We start from the raw sequence: 21,815 nt of genomic DNA, 5'->3' as shown, positions 1-21,815 counted from the left end.
TCAACCCGGAAGGTGGAGGGAGCAGTGAGCTGAGATTGCACTCTCAAACTCCAACCTGGGTGACAGAGCAAGACTCTGTCTCAAAAAAAAAAAAAAAAAAAAAAAGATGGGCACGGTGGCTCATGCCTGTAATCCTAGCACTCTGGGAGGTTGAGGCAGGTGGATCACTTGGGGTCAGAAGTTCGAGACCAACCTGGCCAACATGATGAAACCTTGTCTCTATTAAAAATACAAAAATTAGCCAGGCGTGGTAGTGGGCACCTGTAATCCCACCTATTTGGGAGACTGAGGCAGGAGAATCACTTGAACCTGGGTGATGGAGGTTGCAGCAAGCCGAGATGGCATCAGTGCACTCCAGCCTGGGCAACAGAGTGAGACTCCATCTCAAAAATAAACATACAAACAAACAAAAACAATGCTAGCTACCAGTATGTAATTTAATATTCAGATATGTTTGTTTCAAACCCCCATCTGCATATGGGGAAACTTAGCACCCGTCTCATTATCCTTGCAGATTGTTTGGGGACTTATGTTTCTTCTAGTCATCTCTGGCTTCAATTTTCTTCAGCTAAATTTGTAATCCCTGATATGCTGTTTCTTTTCTGCACATGACACTATTGTACTTGTGCTGTCATTCCATTCCTGTATTTCCCTGAAGCATCGTGGACTCAAGATTTCTGTGTAACAAATTACCCTGTAGCTTAGTGGCTTGAAATAACAATAAATACTTGTTATTTTATACCAGTTCTATGCATCATGAATTTGGGAGTAACTTAGGTGCGTGGTTCTGGCACAAAGTCTTTCAAGAAGGTGTAGTCAAGATGTCAGCCAGGGGTGCAGTCATCTGAAGGGTTGACTGGGGCTGCTGGACCCATTTCCAAGATGGTACACTCATGTGGTGGTGGTAGTTGGCAGGAAGCCTTAGCTCTAAATCCATGGATTCCTTTTTTCTCACGTAGAAAAAGTCAGTCTTCTTGTGCCGTGTGGTGGTGTGTGCCTGTAGTCCTACCTACTTAGGAGCTTGATGCAGGAGGATTGCTTGAGCCCAGGAGTTCAAGTCCAGCCTGGGGAAAGAAAAAAAGAGAAGAAAGGGAAGGGAAGGGGAGGGGAGCTCACGCCTGTAATTTCAGCACTTTGGGAGGCTGAGGCAGGTGGATAACTTGAAGTCAGGAGTTCAAGACCAGTCTGGCCAACATGGTGAAACCCCGTCTCTAATAAAAATACAAAAATTAGCCGGGTGTGGTGGTGCACGCCTGTAGTCCCAGCTATTCGGGAGGCTGAGGCATAAGAACTCGAGAGGCGGAGGTTGCAGTGAGCTGACTCGCACTGCATTCCAGCCTGGGTGTCAGGGTGAAACTCTGTCTCAAAAAGAAAAGAAAAGAAAAACAAAAAAAGGAAGAAGGAAGGAAAATTCAGGCTTCTTTTTGTCTTCAGCAGTGTAGATCATGTCCTAAGGACTTTACCTTTCTTCTTTCTTGAAAGGACCTATAAGACCTAAATGAGATAACCCATGGAAGCTTTGAAACTCCTTAAGGGAAGAAGGCCCTATGAAAATAAATTTCTAAATTTCACATGTGCACATCATTTGCTTAACTTAGATCACTGAATGATTAGACATAAAAGAAAGAATAAAATGTAAACTTTATAAAGTCAAGGTTTTTATTGTAGAATTTTAGTTTCAAGGTTTAATTTTCTAGAAAACTTGCAGCATCTCTGAGAAATTTCTGATGATGGGAAAAGAAAAGGCCCTACTCAGCAAAATAGATTAAAAAAAGAACTGAAACCCTTAAATTTGGGGGAAAATTAACAATTTTAATATAGTTTTAGTTGCAATGAAAATGTGAGTAGTTTATTTCAAATACTACAATAAATTTTTTATCTTATAATAATGGGTATTCAATAAAGATTGCTAATTTTAAAATATATTTAGTTTTTTTCTGAAACTATTAACCTTGCTTAACTCTTAAACCTTTTCTAATCCTTAAATTTTGAAACATGTTTTGCCTGTAATTTTTATAGTTGTTGCAGAGAATAACAAATGATTTCAGCATTTAAAATACATATTTCCTTTTCTTTTTTCTTTTTTTTTTTTCTGCTCCAATCAACAAAAGGGACACTTTATTGAGGCTCCAGGGCCATGGGTCCTGAGCGGAAGGCTGCTGCCCTTCGAGGAAGGAAGAGCCTTATTTGACCTTCTTCTTGGGGTACAGGTTGTTGGTGTGGCCGCATTTCTTCTTGCAGCAGTTGATAGCATGGGGGAGCAGGCAAGCATAGCACTTGCAGCAGATCATCTTGTCGCAGTTGTATTTCTGGACGAGCTGGCAGAGGGAAGGCTCAGTAATGCCACCTCGCAGGCGCAGCACCAGGTTTAGGTTGGACTCTTTCTGGATGTTGTAGCCTGAGTGTGGCCATCCTCCAGCTGTTCCCCAGCAAATATCAGACGCTGCTGGTCAGGTGGGATACCCTCCTTGTCCTGAATTTTGGCTTTGACATTCTAAATGGTGTCACTGGGCTCGACCTCAAGGGTGATGGTCTTGCCCGTGAAAGTCTTCACGAAGATCTGCATCTCTGCGTCTGCAGCCCGGCTGCCTCACTGAAGAAAAAGAGCTAAAAGACATATTTTCATTGAAAATTATTTACTTACTTTAAAAAACTCTTAAAAGTAACTGGTATTCAGCATTTAATGATGATATTTAGTGTTTTCAACCCCATTTTTCTTAGTCCATTTGGGCCGCTATAACAAAGTATAATAAACTGGATTTTTATAAACAATAGAAATTTATTTCTTACGGTTCTGGAGACTGGGAAGTCCAAGATCAAGGTGTCAGTAGATTTGGTGTCTGGGTAGGGCCCACTTACTGGTTCATAGAAGGCACCTTTTCGCTGTGTCCTACATGGTGGAAGGGGCCAGGGAGCTCTTGGGGTTCTCTTTATTTTATTTTGAGACAGAGTTTCGTTCTTGTTGCCCAGGCTGGACTGTGATGGCATGATCTTAGCTCATTGCAACCTCCGCCTCCCAGGTTCAAGCGATTCTCCTTCCTCAGCCTCCCAAGTAGCTGGGATTACAGACGCCTGCCACCACACCCAGCTAATTTTTTTGTATTTTTAGTCGAGATGGGGTTTCACCATGTTGGCCAGGCTGGTCTCGAACTCCTGACCTCAGGTGATCTGCTTGCCTTGGTCTCCCAAAGTGCTGGGATTACAGGCGTGAGCCACCACGCCCAGCCCTATTTATTTATTTACTTTTGAGATGGACCAGTCTCCTGTCCAGGCTGGAGTGCAGTGGCATGATCTCAGCTCACTGCAACCTCCACCTCCCAGGTTTAGGCAATTCTTCTGCCTCAGCCTCCCGAGCAGCTGGGATTACAGGTGTGTGCCACCAGGCCTGGCTAATTTTTGTATTTTTATTAGAGATGGGGTTTCACCATGTTGGCCAGGCTGGTCTCAAACTCCTGACCCCAAGTGATCTGCTGGTCTCGGTCTCCTAAAGTGCTGGGATTACAGGTGCGAGCCACCATGCCTGGCCTGGGGTCTCTCTCTCTCTCTCTTTTTTTTTTTTTTTTTTTTTGAGATGGAGGTTTGCTCTTGTTGCCTAGGCTGTAGTACAATGGCATGATCTCACTCACTGCAACCTCTGCCTTCCAGGTTCAAGCGATTCTCTTGCCTCAGCCTCCTGAGTACCTGAGATTACAGGTGCCCACACTCACTCCCAGCTAATTTTTGTATTTTTAGTAGAGACGGGGTTTCACCATGTTGGCCAGGCTGGTCTCTTAACTCCTGACCTCAGATGATCCATCCACGTCGGCCTCCCAAAGTGCTGGGATTACAGGTGTGAGCCACTGTGCCTGGCCCTGGCGTTTCTTTTATAAGGGCACAAATCCCATTCACGAGGGTTCTGCCCTCATGAAGTCATCACTTCTCAAAGGCCTCACTTCCTAATACCACCATGTTGCTGATTAGGTTTTAACACATGAATTCTGGGGGCTACAAACATTCAGACTGTGGCAACACTTAAAAAGTTATTTGAATGAATGTGTAAGACTTACTTTTTATTTCTTGGACATGTTGCTATTTCTACAGTCATTTGACTACATGGTTAATAGATGAATTTGGAGAGAATATTGCAAATGTGACTTCAAGGGTAAATTATTTCAAGTAGGTATTTAAGAAACAATGAACTTAATACTTGAACTATGTGTACCTTTTTCTAGGGAACCTCAAGTTAAATCTGCAAAATTCAGCAGGGAAAAATGAACTGGGTTATCCATGTCTCAAAGGTACAAAGAAATAGAACAATCCTCTCCTACCTACCATCTCTGTGTGTTATAAAGTCAAGGAGATTATTTTACTTATGGTTTAATTTAAAGAGATTTATTTACAACATGTATTTATATGACAGTTTGATACGCTTTATTTTTCTGCAGGATTCAATTACTGGACTTGTCAACTCTGCCAGTGTACGTGCCATTTCTCTTCCACTATGAGTGGACCGATTGTATTGCACATTTGTCTGGCTTTCTGTAGCCTTCTACTTTTCAACGTTGCCACACAATGTCTGGCCTTCCCCAAAATAGAAAGGAGGGAGATAGCACATGTTCATGCGGAAAAAGGGCAGTCCGATGAGATGAACACCGATGACCTAGAAAATACCTCCATTACCTCAAAGCAGACTCCCCAACTGGTGGTCTCTGAAGATCCAGTGATGGTGTCAGCAGAACCATCGGCAACATCATTAAATAAAGCATTCTCGATTAACAAAGAAACCCAGCCTGGACAAGCTGGGCTCATGCAGACTGAACACCCTGGTGTTTCCACTGCTACTGAGTCAGGTGTCCTCACAGTTGAAGAAGTATTTGGTTCCAGCCAGCCAGAGAGAATATCTCCTGAAAGTGGACTTGCTAAGGCCATGCTAACCATTGCTATCACTGCGACTCCTTCTCTGACTATTGATGAAAAGGAGGAACTCCTTACAAGCACTAACTTTCAGCCCATTGTAGAAGAGACCACAGAAACCACAAAAGGTTTTCTGAAGTATATGGATAATCAATCATTTGCAACTGAAAGTCAGGAAGGAGTTGGTTTGGGACATTCACCTTCATCCTATGTGAATACTAAAGAAATGCTAACCACCAATCCAAAGACTGAGAAATTTGAAGCAGACACAGACCACAGGACAACTTCTTTTCCTGGTGCTGAGTCCACAGCAGGCACTGAACCTGGAAGCCTCACACCTGATAAGGAGAAGCCTTTGCAGATGACAGCTGATAACACCCAGGCTGCTGCCACCAAGCAACCACTCGAAACTTCCGAGGACACCCTGAGTGTTGAGCCAGAAACTGACAGTCTGCTGGGAGCTCCAGAAGTCACAGTGAGTGTCAGCACATCTGTTCCAGCTGCCTCTGCCTTAAGTGATGAGTGGGATGACACCAAATTAGAGAGTGTAAGCCAGATAAGGACCCCCAAGCTTGGAGACAATGAAGAGACTCAGGTGAGAACGGAGATGTCTCAGACAGCACAAGTAAGCCATGAGGGTATGGAAGGGGGCCAGCCTTGGACAGAGGCTGCAGAGGTGGCTCTGAGGCTGCCTGAAGGGGAAGCACACACGGGCACAGCCCTGCTAATAGTGCATGGGAATGAGAGATCACCTGCTTTCACCGATCAAAGTTCCTTTACCCCCACAAGTCTGATCGAAGACATGAAAGTTTCCATTGTGAACTTGCTCCAAAGTACGGGAGACTTCACGGAATCCACCAAGGAAAACGATGCCCTGTTTTTCTTAGAGACCACTGTTTCTGTCTCAGAATATGAGTCTGAGGCGGACCAACTGTTGGGAAATACAATGAAAGGTAAAAGAAGGAAAAAGAAAAACAAGCTTTGGTTTAATTTGGAAACTTTCATTTTTTTTTAATTTAGAAATAGGTTGAAGTTTTAATGAAAAGCAGGCCAGGTGCAGTGGCTCATGCCTATAATCCCAGCATTTTGGGAGGCCGAGGTGTGAGGATTGCTTGAGCCCAGGAGTTCGAGACCAGCCTGGGTGATATAGTGAGACCTCTTCTCTGAAAAAGAATAAAAAAATGAAATTTAAAAAATAAAAAGAAAAGCAGAAGCATATACACATACATCATCTATTTTATATAAAAATTACACCCAATTCCTATAATCCCAGCACTTTGGGAGGCCAAGGCAGGCGGCTCACTTGAGGTCAGGAGTTCGAGACCAGCCTGGCCAACATGGTGAAACCCCATCTCTACTAAAATACAAAAATCAGCTGGCTGTGGTAGCAGGTCCCTGTAATCCCAGCTACTTTGGAGGCTGAGGCAGGAGAATCGCTTTAACCTGGGAGGCGGAGGTTGCAGTGAGCCAAGATTGCACCACTGTACTCCAGCCTGGGCGACAAGAGTGAAACTCCCTCTCAAAAAAGAAAAAGAAAAAAAAATTACACCCAAATATAAATCCTGCCTATAGACCGGTGTTCTTTAACTGGGGATAGTTTTGTTTTGCTTTCCCCTTCCCCCAAGGGATATTTAGCAATGTTTGGAGACATTTTTAGTTGTTAGAACTGAGGGGTGCTAAGATATTGTTAAATATCTTAGACTACGTACGACAGCCCCCCATAACAAAGAATTATCCCAGCCAACATGTTAATAGCTCTGAGGTTGAAAAACCCGATACTGTTATTTTTATTTTAGACTAATATTTTTCAAGCATTTTACTATGAAAATGTATAAATATACAAGAAAATGTGAAAGAATTAGCTATATGTTTAAACTATAATAAACAATGTTGGATACTTATATACACATTGTTGTAAAATATGCTCATACCCCTTATATTTCTTACAAAAAAAGCTTTAGGTAAGTACTGTAGTTATCTCATAGTATTAACTATATGAATTTTCTAACTTTGTTTTCCTAAAAAGAAAACATTTAGAAATAAGGAAGGGGTAGGGTGGAAGATAAATCATCTGCTTGCTTGGTTCTGCATTTTCTACTTTCTTTTGGCCTTTGCATCTGCGAATATTATAAGCTGGAGAGCCTTCTATTTGTTGTTGATGGATAATGGTTTTCTTATTATGGGTAGTTGGACAGATAACAACATTGGGAAGGAAAAGCTTAGTGTAATGTATACATGCTCATTCCAAATTGTTTTGGAACATGTACAACGTGTTACTTCAGCCAAGTAGCCCAATTAATAGAAAATATCAAATCAGTAATATGTTTTATAAGGTGTTGAGATTGAATTAAAATGGTGAAAGATCACTTGATAAATGATAAAAGAAAGATTGAATTTTACATGTCGAATTCATTTTTATTTAAAGACTGAAAGACCCAGTATGCTGTTCAGTTTTCATAGAAGCTTCCATAAAATTTCTTGTAAGTTGGTTTTTACATGGAGTTGGGTTCACATGGCCATGAAGACCTTAGATATGACTGAGCAAGAGGTTTACTTCAGTTCTTCATAGAACTTTTATTTTTGGAGCATTAAGTCATATAGCTCCAGATTGTTCACTGCACAATTGAATCTATGATTCTTATGTACTAAACTTGTATTAGCTTCTGTTAGTATAGCCTAAAAAGTAAAATGGAATTGGTAATTTCCTGATTATTTTGGTTTTTGAATATGGTTCTTAGTCACAATTGCCTCAGCAAATTATAATCTTTTAACAGGCCACTTCTTTTAATTTCTAGCACATAGCACAATTCCTGGCACATAGTAGGAACTCAATAAATATGTTTTCAGTGAATTTACAAATGAGGATATAGAACCATTCAGACTGGAGTTATCCAATGTGATTACCTACTTTACCCAAAATCAATCAAACAACTTCTAAATGTTCTTTGTACCAAGAGGAACTGTCAAGTTATTACTTTTGTTTTACTTTTTTTTTTCCCATAGAGTTAAAAGGAATGGGAAAGATTGCAATTATTGACAGCAGTTGTTACAGAATAGCCAAAATGTTTTACTACTCATTTTCAGGTGATCATAAGTATTTTTCTGAAGTAAGCAACTTAAATGCTAATCATTTAGAGTCCAGGGACCACTTAGGACATTATCTTCTTCAGAATATGCAATGATTTCTTGTTGTTTTTAGATATTATTTACAGATGAGTATGTTGAGATTATAGTCCTTTGAGTCAGTTAGCTGCTTCAACTGAAGATCAGGTTTTAAAAATAATATATAATTATTTTTTCTCCTACATGAAGTAGGAAGAATGAGAGATGTTAGGAAACTTTAAAGTTTATTTTAAAAAATTTTATTACTATTTCTAGTTCTCACTTTTCTTTCTCTAACAGCAATTATTTATTCAAGATACTATGCATTTTGACATTTCTTGCTATTTCATAAAACTACAAACAGCGCCTGCATATTTATTTTTGTATATGTGTTCTCAGAAGTGTTCATTATGCTTTCAAAAATGAGGGCAACATAGAGAACACCTACTGCTTAAAATGGTAAAACTATATGTTATTGTCTTCTTGTGGCAAACAGAGCATTGCCCTACGTGCTAGAGGTACAGAAAGACAATGAATCCTAGCTCTCTAGGGATTTACAGTAATATTGGAGAAAGGAAAAAAAGAGGGACAAAATTCAAACAATGGTATAGAGTGCAAATATGAAGCTCATGTGAGAACCTTACCCTAACTCACATTGTTTGTCCTGTAACCAGATATATTAATCCATCAAACGTAAAAATCTCTTCAATTCAAATGGAAAAATAGTGTAAACTTGATGAGTACCAAGAAAAGGAACTGCTTATAGTGAAAAACAAATACACATTATTTTAAAGCAGATACACTATTTTCAAGGCAACTTTTTTTTAAAGTAATAGGATATGCCATGATGTCATTAATAAAAATTTTTTCTTTTTTTTTGAGACGGAGTCTCCCTCTGTCATCCAGGCTGGAGTGTAGTGGCATAATCTCGGCTCAATGCAACCTCCGCCTCCTGAGTTCAGGCAATTCTCCTGCCTCAGCCTCCCAGGTGGCTGGGATGACAGGAATGTGCCACTACGCCTGGCTAATTTTTTTGTGTTTTTAGTAGAGATGGGGTTTCACCATATTGGCCAGGCTGGTCTCGACCTCCTGACCTTGTGATCCTCCCTCCTCAGTCTCCCAAAGTGCTGGTATTACAGGCGTGAGCCACTGCGCCTGGCCTGTCATTAATAAAAACTTTGAGAAACCTTTTTAAAGCTATCTCTAGAATGTTATTTTTCATTGTATAACTTACTGATCTTGCTAAAATCCTTAGTATGTAGAACTAATATTTTAAAAAAGAGAGACAATAAGGTTTTCAAGAAATTAAGTTTTTAGTAGTTGCTCTGTATGGTGTTTGAAATTTCTAGCATAGCCCCTTCATAAGAAGAGGGCAAATCTTGACTTATAAGTAGTCTGTAGAAGGCAAAACATTTATATGATCTGAAGAGAAAGCAGAGTATTATTATGAACAGTCTTTAATACTGTGTTTGAGGGAATTATAATGTTGTAAAGAAAGTGGACCTGTGACAGATAATGTCATACCCTGCCAGTTCTATTCATTTCCTTTTCTGATCTAAAAGCAAATGCACACCTTCTACAGAGGCCTCTCCAAGTTGTTCCTTGGGCATAGTTAGCACAGTGGTTAAGAGTGCTGGCAATGTGACCAAAGGCAGGCTCCTTAGCTTTTCTAAACCTAAGTTCTGTAAAGTGGAGTTATAATAGCTGGTAATTATTGAAAACTTACCAAATCCTAGGTGTTTTACTTGTGTTATCTAATCTTTGTAGTAACTCCCTGAGATAGATACTATTATTATCCCCATTTTATAGCTGAGGAAACTCAAGGCCCACATATGTGAAATAATTTGTTTATGATCACACAGCTAGTAAGTGACTAAGGCAGGTTGGCTCTAGAACCTGCATTCTTGAGCACTATGATGCAGCTTCTGTGGAATGATATTAGTACCTATCTCCCTGTAGTACATATGGGAGGATGCATACTTAAGATACTGTATGTCATGCACTTCACATGGTGTTTAACATAGAAACTCAGTAAATATTAGTTATTGTAATTATTACTCCTTTATTTTAAAATGCTAGCTTCCCTTGACCCTCCAGAAATGCAAATGTGAAAATGAATACACTGTATACAAATGTTTCTGAGAGTTTTTGAGTGTAACTTAGTTCTGTATAATTTGTTTCTTAAACCGATTATGTTGACCTTCAAACATGTGCCTGAAAGGGAGCTCAGCTGTTGATCTTCCTACTTTGTTTTAGATTTCATTTTAGCTTTTTCCATGAACTTCTTTATCTCTGTTGTAGATTGATTCACAACTACTGAAAGCAGTGACAGAGAGAACATTTATTTACTGTCATTTTACTTCTGAGTTCTCTCTTTGCTTTCCCAGTTCCTGAAATAGCATCTGCTCCCCTCCCCCCAAGTTTTTAATCATATCATGATTTCTTTTTAAAAAAATAGGGATTTGGTATATTTTTAAATGTTTTCCCCCCTTTAAGACATCATCACTCAAGAGATGACAACAGCTGTTCAAGAGCCAGATGCCACTTTATCCATGGTGACACAAGAGCAGGTTGCTACCCTCGAGCTTATCAGAGACAGTGGCAAGACTGAGGAAGAAAAGGAAGACCCCTCTCCTGTGTCTGACGTTCCTGGTGTTACTCAGCTGGCAAGAAGATGGGAGCCTCTGGCCACTACAGTTTCAACTACAGTCGTCCCTTTGTCTTTTGAAGTTACTCCCACTGTGGAAGGTCTGTAAGGGAGGAAATTGGACTCTGTTTTGGGGGTGGATCTCTTCTGTTAAACGGACAAGGAATAGAATGAGTGAGGCAGCTGACATTGCCATCAGCGCGTGCGCTCACACATACACACATACACACACACACCCCTTTACCTGGAAAGGGGTGTGAACTCTGTCTTGTTTGAAGAGGTGTTCCAGAGCCTTAAAAGGACAAGGGTTGGCCGGGCGCAGTGGCTCACGCCTGTAATCCCAGCACTTTGGGAGGCTGAGGCGGGCAGATCACGAAGTCAGGAGATTGAGACCATCCTGGTCAACGTGGTGAAACCCCGTCTCTACTAAAAATATAAAAATTAGCCGGGCGTGGTGGCGGGCGCCTGTAGTCCCAGCTACTCGGGAGGCTGAGGCAGGAGAATGGCGTGAACCCGGGAGGCGGAGCTTGCAGTGAGCTGAGATCGTGCCACTGCACTCCAGCTTGGTGACAGAGCGAGACTCCGTGCCAAAAAAAAAAAAAAAAGGGACAAGGGTTTAGTTTGTAAGTAAGGTCTCCTGGTGGCTCACCTCTGGGTCCTCAAAGGCCAGACCCCCTGAGAAGGCTCTTCCTATTTGGCAACTCTGCTGCTAGGAGCCGGGGGGATGAGGTGAAAAAAGCATGGACCTGAATTTGAATCACAACTTTGTCTTTCACTAATATTGTAGCCTCAAGCTTAGTTTCTTAACTTCTGTAAGCTTTGGTTTGTTCACCTCTAAATAATGCCTATCTGTTTTATAGGTTATTTTAAGAATTTGAAATCATGTCTACAAATTGCTTTCTATGTAGGAGGCTCTCAAATGCTCTGATCTCTTAAAGGCAGTCAAGTTTTCTGTATGAAAGCTACTAGTGTTCTAGAGTCTCTGGACTTGGGAATTCCTGGGGCTATATTTGGCTGCTTTTAAATTGACATTCCAGACCCACATCTAGGCTCTTACTCTATGACTTGATTTTGAGAAAGACACTCGGTCTTTCCAAAGTAGTCTTTGAAATACAGTTTAATGTATTTTTGTTAAATATTTTACCTTTGGCAATACATAATATAAAATCCTACAACATCCATAATATTGCCAATAGAATAAATGGGAGATTAAAATTTAAAAACAAAATTCTGATTAAAGATAATACATTTTCCTGGAAGACAATACATTTTTCTGAAAGTCTTTGCTTTGGAGAGTTGGATTAATACAATATGGGAAAGGAGAGCTGACCCAAGTGCCAAACTTGCTGTATTGTATTGTATTGGTTTAATCATTTCTTGCCTAAAAAGTGAAAGCACATGCTTACATTTGCCATAATGATTATCTTGTGGGTCAAGTCCTGTCTGTTGTGTTTGGCAGAACAAATGGACACAGTCACAGGGCCAAATGAGGAGTTCACACCAGTTCTGGGATCTCCAGTGACACCCCCTGGAATAATGGTGGGGGAACCCAGCATTTCCCATGCACTTCCTGCTTCGGAGGCGTCCCCTGAGAGAAGAACTGTTGTTCCATCTATTACTCGCGTTTATACAGCTGCGTCATATGGCCTGGACCAACTTGAATCTGAAGGTATTCATGCTTTGAAGGGAATCTTTTCAAGGACTGGTTGAGTGAGTCACTGAGCAAATGTTTTCGAGAAAGAATTAAGTAGGAGTGTATTCAATCTGCAGTATAGATCAGAGGTCAGTAAATTACAGCTGGACCAAATCTGGCCTGCCACTTGTTTTTGAATGGCTTGTAAGCTAAGAATGGTTTTACATTTTGAAATGATTGAAAAAAAAAGTCAAAAGAAGAATAATATTTTGTGACATAGAAAAGTTATAAAAATTCAAATTTCAGTATTCATAAATAAAGCTATATTGGAACACAGCCATACTAATTCATTTACATATATATGTGGCTACTTTTATGCTATAGCAGCAGAATTAAGAAGCTGTGACAGAGACTCAGTGGCCCACAAAGCCTGAAACATTTATGATAGGGCCCTTTATAGAGCAAATTTGCTGACTCTGCTATGGATCTGTGGTTCTCAACTATAGTTGACCATTAGAATTACCTTGGAGAGCTTTTGAAACATCCCAGTGCTTGAGTCACTCTCCAGTGATTCAGATTAAGATGGTGGGAGGTGGAATCTGGCATCAGCACTTTAAAAGACTGCCTTAGATGATTTCAGTATTCAAGTTGGATTGAGAATACTAGGTTAAGATGGAGATGTTGAGTTTCCCCGCCAGATTTTCTTGGTTGCAAGTTTTAATGTGGATTGTACTTTAACAGCATTGCTCTGGTTGTTAATGCTGGGTTATTCTCCCTTAGTAACATCTCTGGGTTAGTCTGTGCCACTATTTGGAGATAGGCAGTCTCTTTATTTACTAAGACCAAGAAATTCATGCCAAATTGTACTTTCCAAGACATTGGCTTTGAGCATGTAAAAGAAACTTGGGGCACGGCTGCCTATCAACAAATAAGAAGACTAGAAATATGACACATAGTCACGTAATTAATCAGCATTTTGGCAGGTGAATAGTTCCTGGCTGGAGATACAAAATGTCCAGAGATTTATAGTGCAGAATTTCTTAAACTAATCTGGAACACTGGTAAGCTTTTGGGCACTCGATTAGCCATGTGTTTGCTGCAGTAAAAGACATAAGATATGCTATTATTTTGTTTTGTCTAAGCCAGGGAAGGAGATTGAGCTAGGTTTGCAGCTGAGTCTGGGGCACACTTTCTGGGTAACACTGGTTGGCTGCTGACAGAGGAACATGACATTTTAGGAGCAGTATGGAGAATTCCACAGTAGAAGGCTGGTTTAAGAAACAGATCAAAGTGGGCTCAAAGGCTAACAACTCTTGCATTCCACATTAAGATAAATACTGTATGACTTTGAGTTCAGCATCTCATATTAACTGTCTGCTCTCCTTGATGCCATCTGGAAAAAGCAGGTTTCCCTAAATTAACCTGAGTTAGACATGACAGCTTTAACCCAGCAGGGCTCATTAAATCAGAGAAAAAAAAATATTTGTGAATAATCCATACTTGTGAAACTGCAGTAACTTTCTAAATTTAGTAGATGATGGCAGTTGTATTGAAATATGTTAGAATTTTCCGACCTGCCTAAGGTGTCCTGGGGTTTTAGTTCTTTTCTTCTACACAATTCAATTTTAGCTACTTTTTTTTTTGAGACGGAGTCTCACTCTGTCACCCAGGCTGGAGTGCAGTGGCACGATCTCGGCTCACTGCAAGCTCCGCCTCCCGGGTTCACGCCATTCTCCTGGCTCAGCCTCCCGAGTAGCTGGGACTACAGGCGCCCGCCACCACGCCCGGCTAGTTTTTTGTATTTTTAGTAGAGACGGGGTTTCACCATGGTCTCGATATCCTGACCTTGTGATCCGCCCACCTCGGCCTCCCAAAGTGCTGGGATTACAGGCATGAGCCACTGCGCCCGGCCTTAGCTACCTTTTTGATAATATATTTTGTTAGTTTTTGATCTAAATTATCCTTGTCATGGGTTACAAAAATATTTTTGGTCAAAAGATATTATTTTTGCCACATTGTTGGGCTTAAGATTTTGAATTAGCACATTTTTACTCGTAAATGCCAAGGAGTACAACTTATGTTTAATTAGTATACGTTAATAATACCACTGCTAGTTTTATGCTGGTGCATCTAGTCTTCTGAAAGCTGAATTGACTACACTGATTTAAACAAATCAACCTACTAGACTCCTGGATGTATTGGAGGCCTCTATTTTCAATGCATGTTTTTCTACCTTGCCCAGGAATATAAGTGCAGCTTGAAGCTTTGACTGGGTGAAACATTTTAATTCTACCATAAGCTTATGCCTAGAGGCAGGTAATTTTTTTCTTATCTAGAACACTGTATTACTTATGTCAAGTTATTAGCCTTTCTTGTTTTAGTCTCTGTGATGAGTTTATATGTTATTTTTTTTTTTTTTTTTGAGACGGAGTCTCGCTCTGTCGCCCAGGCTGGAGTGCAGTGGCGCAATCTCGGCTCACTGCAAGCTCCGCCTCCTGGGTTCACGCCATTCTCCTGCCTCAGCCTCTCCGAGTAGCTGGGACTACAGGCGCCCGCCACCACGCCCGGCTAATTTTTTGTATTTTTAGTAGAGACGGGGTTTCACCGTGGTCTCGATCTCCTGACCTCGTGATCCGCCCACCTCGGCCTCCCAATGTGCTGGGATTACAAGCGTGAGCCACCGCGCCCGGCCGAGTTTATATGTTATTTTAATATCTTCCTTTTTCACTAGGGGGCAGGAGCATTTCTCTGGGAAATGAGGTACTTTTCTCCATGGGATTTGGAAAGGGACATTCCTTGTTAGACATTAGACACCAAAGAAGAATGAACCTTTATGGAAATTTCTGAATCCACAGCTCTGTTTATCCTTTAAGAGATAACTAACAGCCCAAATCAGTCTAAAAATGATGTCTACTTGCACCCTGTCTTCTTCCCTGCTTCTCACATCTCTACAACCTGATGACTGAGAGGGGGTATGAGTTTTCAAGGGCTGTCATAACTAAGTACCACAAACGGGGTGGCTTAAAACAACAGAAATTTATTCTCACACAGTCTGGAGCCTGCAAGTTGGAATTCAAGGTATAGGCAGGAGTTGCTGTCTCCAAAGCCTCTAGGGGAGGAACCCCAGGGTTTCCTTGGCTTGAGGCAGCATGACTCCAATCTATTCACATGGCCCTCTGTGTCTCTGTGCTCAAGTTTTCCTTGCTTTTTAAGAACACCAGTCATTGGATTCAGGCCCATCCTAATGACCTCATCTTAATTATGTATGCCAAGACCCTATTTTCAAAATGATCACATTCACTGGTACTACCGGTCAGGACTTGAACATACCATTTTGAGGGACACAATTCAACATGTAACAGGGGGTCTGCTTCTGAAGAGTTTGCCAGCTGTCTGTGAAGACAGACATGCTACCTGAGTGATGTGAATTAGTAGAGTGGGAGAAGTTTTGGTGTGTTTTCCATTTCTTAGTCACTGAAGAAAGCCTGCCTTGATAAGTGCCTGCCACCTTGTGCATATTTCAGTGTCTTTTATCTTGTCAGCAAAAATGCAGTTTGATTTTTGAAGGGATAATGGTTTATTTTTCACCTTGCCTGATATGTTTGACTTTTATGTATGAGTTTTTTTTTTAGGGAAAAAATATTCTTACAATGATAAATGCATTATACTCATTTCAGGCATACCTCTATGAGAGCTGCATTCAGCAGCTTTGAAATACAAACATAACAAACATGTTCTTTTTATTCAAAGTAGGATAATGACAAATTTTATACATATTTTATAACTGCATAAATTAATTTTTGGACATGATCTTTGCATAGATTGATTTTCTTATCTTGTTGAATATTAATGTCTTTCCTGCTCCAAAATGCCAACTTAAAATTTCTGATTAGTCTTGAAACATACTTGGAATTTATTTGGGTTAACTCTTTAACATATTTTAGTACTAATATTTCTTACCTACTTAAAGAAGTCCCACCTTCTGTATATTAGAAATCTGTCTGAAGATATCTACTTACTCTGAATAAATCAAACTTTTATCTTATTCTTTCTGTATACCCCCGTGGAAGATGGAAATTAATCTGTGCTCTAAAGTGGTAATAATAATTCTGTAGAATGGAAGGTTGTTGCTTTGGCAATTCCATATTCAGAATTGTGGGTCTATTTGTGTCAGATAGTAGGTTTCTAAGAACATGTGGGAGATAAGAATATAAAAACAGAGATTTCTCAGATCTTGTAATTAAGTCTTTGATGGTCCTCCCTCCCACCCCTCGCACTTCTTCCCTTAATATTTGGAAGTCAATATCTGGGCCTTCCAGCTAGCGGGAAATGGGGAGCCAGTTGGTGCTTGCCATGGTGCGGACCAGACAGAGACAGGAATACAGTGACAGGAACACTGAATTTGCTTGGACTCTTCTGGGTTAGCTCTTCTGCAAGAAAAAAGCAATTCCAGTGTCCCTCATCTGGAGAAATTGAATTCTTGATCCGACTGGTCTTATTTAGTATCTTTCTGTGGGCATACATGTTGAGTGTTGAGTATAGTCCCACGATATTATCTCAACCTTGTATTAGTCTGTTCTCATGCTGCTAATAAAGACATACCCGAGACTGGGTAATTTATAAAGAAAAGAGGTTTAATAAAGTGAAAGAGGTTCCACATGGCTGGGGAGGCCTCACAATCATGGCGAAAGGCAAAGGAGTAGCAAAGTTACATCTTATATGACAGCGGGCAAGAGAGCTTGTATAGGGGAACTGCCCTTTATAAAAGCATCGGATCTCTTGAGACTTATTCACTGTCATGAGAACAGCATGGGAAAGACCCACCCCCATGATTCAGTTAACTCCCACTGGGTCCCTCCCACGGCACGTGGGGATTATGGGAACTACAATTCAAGATGAAATTTGGGTGGGGACACAGCCAAACCATATTAAATCCCCATTTCCTTATTTGTTTCAAAAGGCCCACTTATTACAGGCCTTATGAAACAAACTCATAGTAATTGACTTGCTGGAGAATTACCTCTAACATAGAGATTTTTAATTCTTGGCCGGGCATGGTGGCTCACACCTGTAATCCCAGCACTTTGGGAGGTTGAGGCGGGTGGATCACGGGGTTAGGAGATCGAGACCATCCCAGCTAACACGGTGAAACCCCACCTCTACTAAAAATACAAAAAATTAGCCAGGCGTGGTAGCACGTACCTATAATCCCAGCCACACGGGAGGCTGAGGCAGAAGAATCACTTGAACCCGGGAGGCATAGGTTGCAGTGAGCCGAGATCACGCCACTGCATTCCAGCCTGGGCAACAGAACAAGACTCCATCTCAAAAAAAAAAAAAAAAATCCATGGAGAAGCTATGTTTAACTTTCTTTAATAACTTAATTTTTAAAATACAAAACCAAATATATCCTTTAACTACAGTTTTTTTCTTTTCTGACAGTTTTTCTTTGCTTTTCTAAGACTGTTTTGTCTGTCTTTATATTTAGTTTTTAAATGATTGCTTTTTTGACATTTTTTTTCCCAGCCAGACACCTTACTTGGGGCAGAAAGCTGTCATTATTTTGCCACTCATTGTTTAATCTATTTCAGAGATAACCATTTTCCTGCCTTCATGTGTGCACATGTGTGCATGCATGTGTATGTGTGTATTTAATATCATGGTTGTTTTTGTCCTCAGAGAACAGTGCCAGTATTTATTTGCAGTGTCTCTTAATTTCCTCTGCTGAAGAGATAGTGGTATTATCTCTCTTTCCTTATCTGGGGTTTCTAGTTCTGTCCCCTTCTGGGGTCTTCTTTACTGATAACAGGAATTTCAGGAGAGAGTCATTTCTGAAGTGTGCCTTCATTCAGGTGACTGAATGATATTCTTGGGAGTCTGGTGGCCTCATACTGAAGCCAATGTCTTTGTCTCTTTCTTTTATCATCAATCAGAAAAAAATTGGGAAATACATTGTTTAAATAGCATTAGGGAGAAGTTTTTAAGATATTTTTCTCTTTTTTTTGCAGTTGCAAGATTTAATAGAGGGAGGACAGAGCTCCCATACAGAGGGAGGGGACCCAAAGAGGGTAGCTGTTCCTGGCTCGAATGCCTGGGTTTATATCCCGATCATTGTCCCTCCCCCTGTGCTCTCAGGTGATAGATGATTGGCTATTTCTTTGCCTCCTGTTTTAGCCTAATTAGCGTTTTAGTGAGCTCTCTTTACTATCTGATTGGTCAGGTGTGAGCTAAGTTGCAAGCCCCGTGTTTAAAGGTGGACGCGGTCACCTTCTCAGCTGGGCTTAGGGATTCTCAATCGGCCTAGGAAATCCAGCTAGTCCTGTCTCTCAGTCCCACCTCTCAACAGGAAAACCCAGGTGCTGTTGGGGAGGATGGCCGATGACTGCTCTAACTGCTTCCTGCTGAATTGGGGCATAGTAGGGGTTGTGCAGTTGAGATTTCCTCGGGAAGGGTGCTTTTGATGTCATTAACATCAGAGCATGGGCTAGCAGGTCAGTCCAGGGGTCTGTGGTAGATTTTAGTCATGGGCTGCATCTGGGGCTCCATCTGAAGAACGATTTGTAGTTTTACAGCTTCGATTCTGGAAGAGACAAACTTAACAAGGAGATTAAAGATACAGGGATTGAAATGTATGGCCTGCAGTGCAGGGGATTATTTCTTTGGCATACTTCACAGGCCCTGACTATCTGCTTGATAGTTTTGAAAAGTCCTGGTCCAGTAAATAATAATTTGGCCATCTGATGGGTGCTATCAATGCCTAAGTGAAAGGTTTGGTGAAGGTTTTTAAGTAATTTCTATTGGCTAGCTGCAGGCAAAAGTATTTTTCCTTCTTCGGTGGCTAGCCATCAGGAGAGGAGGAAAGTATGTCCTCGTGAGGTTCCCTATTCTATTTTTCCTGCTGAGTAGTGGGGCTTGGTTTCCCAGAGAGGATTACTCCATACTAGGGGTCCTTCTATAAGCATTTCTAATGGTGGGTCCTGCCTTGCGGCTCTTTTGGCTTCAATGTCCACTTGGCGATTTCCTTCTATTTTCCTTTTCTTTCCTTTCTGATGACCCTGGCAGTGTAAGACTGCCACCTCTTTAGGTTTCTGTACAGCCAGTAATAATCTCCTAATGGCTTCCTGATGTTTGATAGGTGTTCCCTTGGAAGTTAAGAATTCCCTTTCTCTCCATATTGCTGCATGGGCATGGAGGACTAGGTAAGCATACTTAGAGTCTGTATCTATATTTACCCTTTTTCCTTCTCCTAATTTTAGTGCCCAAGTGAGGGCTATTAGTTCTGCCAACTGAGCACTAGTTCCTGGAGTGAGGGGATTACTTTCAAGTATTCCATTGTCACTGACCACTGCATACCTCACTTTTCAAAGTCCTTTTTCTACAAAGGAACTTCCATCAGTATACAAGCTGAGGTTGAGATCAGTCAAGGGAACCTCTAAAAGGTCCCCTCGAGCAGCGTAGGTTTGAGCAATTACTTGTTGACAGTTATGTTCTATCTTTTCTTTATTGTCTGGAAGAAATGTGGCTGGGTTAAGAGTTGCACAAGTACGCAGTTGCAGCACTGGCCCTTCAAGTAATAAAGCCTGATATTTAAGTAAATGGTTGTCTGACAGCCACAAGTCTCCTTTAGCAGTGAGTATGCTGTTCACATCATGAGATGTCCACACAATAAGATATCTTCCCTGTATTATTTTAACTGCTTCAGATACTAAGACTGCTACTGCCGCCCCTACCCGTAAACAATGAGGCCAGCCCTTTGCCACTACATCAATTTCCTTACTCAGGTATGCCATGGGTTGCAAGCTCGTCCCTTGGATCTGTGTAAGGACTCCTAAAGCTATTCCTGTTTTTTCTGTACCATATAAAGAAAAGTCTTGCCCCATTGGCAAACTTAACACTGGGGCTTGGGTTAGGGCCTTCTTCAGGGCCTGTAAAGCCACTTCTCCTTCAGGTGTCCATCTTACTAAACGGGTATTGGCTTTCTGAGTCTCCTTAATTAGTGTATATAATGGTCTGGCTATTTCGCTGTATCTGGGAATCCATATTCGGCAGAAACCTGTTATGCCAAGGAATCCTCTTAGTTGCTTTAGGGTTTTGGGATGAGGATAAGCCAGTATAGGCTGGATACATTCCTCACTGAGGGCCTTGGTACCTTTGAATAATTTTAGCCCTAGGTATTTAACCTACTGTGAGCAGAGCTGAGCCTTTGGTTTGGAAACCTTGTAGCCACAGGTAGTGAGGAAATTTAAGAGCGCTTGGGTGGTTTGATGGCACAAGGTTTCTGAACTGGTGGCTAAAAGTAAATCATCCACGTATTGAAGGACAAGAGTGTCCAGGTATGAGAATTGGCTCAAGTCTTGGGCTAATGCCTGGCCAAATAGATGGGGGCTATCCCTGAACCCTTGGGGAAAAACAGTCCAGGTGAGTTGAGACCTTGGGTTTGAAGGATCTTCAAAGGCAAAGAAGAATTGAGAGTCAGGATGTACAGGGATGCAGAAAAAGGCATTCTTAAGGTCCAGGGCTGTAAACCACTCTGCTTCCTCTGGTATTTGGGAAAGCAGAGTATAAGGGTTAGGTACAGCTGGGTCTAGAGGGACAATGGCCTCATTGACAATCCTGAGATCTTGCACTAACCTCCACTGTCTGCTGGGTTTCTGTACTCCTAAAATTGGAGGATTGCAGGGGCTGTTCCATGGTTTTACTAGGCCTTGGGCTTTTAGGTCCTTAACAATCTTTTGGAGTCCTTGTTGGGCCTCGGGTCTAAGGGGGTGCTGCCTTTGGTAGGGAAAGGAGGCGGAATCCTTTAGTTTAACTTGAGCAGGACGAGCATTCTTTGCTCGTCCATATTGTCCTTCTGTTGTCCAGACTTCAGGATTAATTCCTTCCTCAAGCAGGGGATAACAAATGGGTGTTCCTTCTCCTATGTTCAGGTGTATAATGGCCCCTGCTTTTGCTAGGATGTCTCTCCCTAACAAGGGAGTGGGGCTTTCAGGCATAATTAGAAAAGCATGTGAAAAGAGTAAAGCTCCTCAGTCACAACTTAGTGGCTGGGAGAAGTATCTAGTGACTGGCTGTCCTAGGACCCCTCGGATAGTAACAGATCTGGAGGACAGTTGTCCGGGACAGGAGAGTAAGACTGAGAAGGCCGCGCCAGTGTCCAGCAGACAGTTAACTTTCTAGCCCTCAATGGTCAAGCATACCTGGGGCTCTGTGAGGGTGAGGGCATGGGCTAGCGCTTGCCCCGGGCACCCTCAGTCCTGCTGCTGGATCATCTGGTTAGTGGCTTCTGACTCAGAGGACCTTCATCCCCTGGGGCAGTGGGCCTTCCAGTGATTCCCTTGATATTAAGGGGCATGGACGAGGGGGCGGCTTACTTCTATTTGGACAATCTTTTCTAAAGTGTCCTTGTAGACCGCACTGGAAGCAAGCCCTATTAGGCATTCGATTTGCCCAGCTTTTTGCTTTTCCAGAGCCTCCAAAGTCTGCTTGCCTGAGGGTCATGACTAAAGCGGTGGGCTTTTTTTTTTATCCCGTTTGTCCTGT

The 21,815-nt window shown here is 41.5% G+C and overlaps 1 protein-coding gene and 1 pseudogene across 1 annotated transcript in view; one reads left to right on the top strand and one right to left on the bottom strand.

Moving 5' to 3' along the window:
* Positions 1–2,183: 2,183 nt before the first annotated feature.
* On the bottom strand, positions 2,184–2,599 carry LOC105739253 (annotated as a pseudogene).
* Positions 2,600–4,427: 1,828 nt separating this feature from the next.
* The window catches only part of ARMH4 (armadillo like helical domain containing 4), a 133,429-nt gene continuing 116,041 nt past the window's right edge, over positions 4,428–21,815 (top strand). Inside the window, exons 1-3 of the mRNA XM_030811209.1 lie at positions 4,428–5,846; positions 10,492–10,743; positions 12,102–12,311. Of these exons, the coding sequence (XP_030667069.1) occupies positions 4,481–5,846; positions 10,492–10,743; positions 12,102–12,311 (1,828 nt within the window). The 5' untranslated portion in view covers positions 4,428–4,480. The remainder of the gene's footprint in view (positions 5,847–10,491; positions 10,744–12,101; positions 12,312–21,815) is intronic.

Source organism: Nomascus leucogenys, chromosome 1a (assembly GCF_006542625.1).
Source record: "Nomascus leucogenys isolate Asia chromosome 1a, Asia_NLE_v1, whole genome shotgun sequence".
Lineage (NCBI taxonomy): Eukaryota > Metazoa > Chordata > Mammalia > Primates > Hylobatidae > Nomascus > Nomascus leucogenys.
Note: the sequence above shows the minus strand (reverse complement) of the source record. Positions and strands in the feature narration are given on the sequence as shown.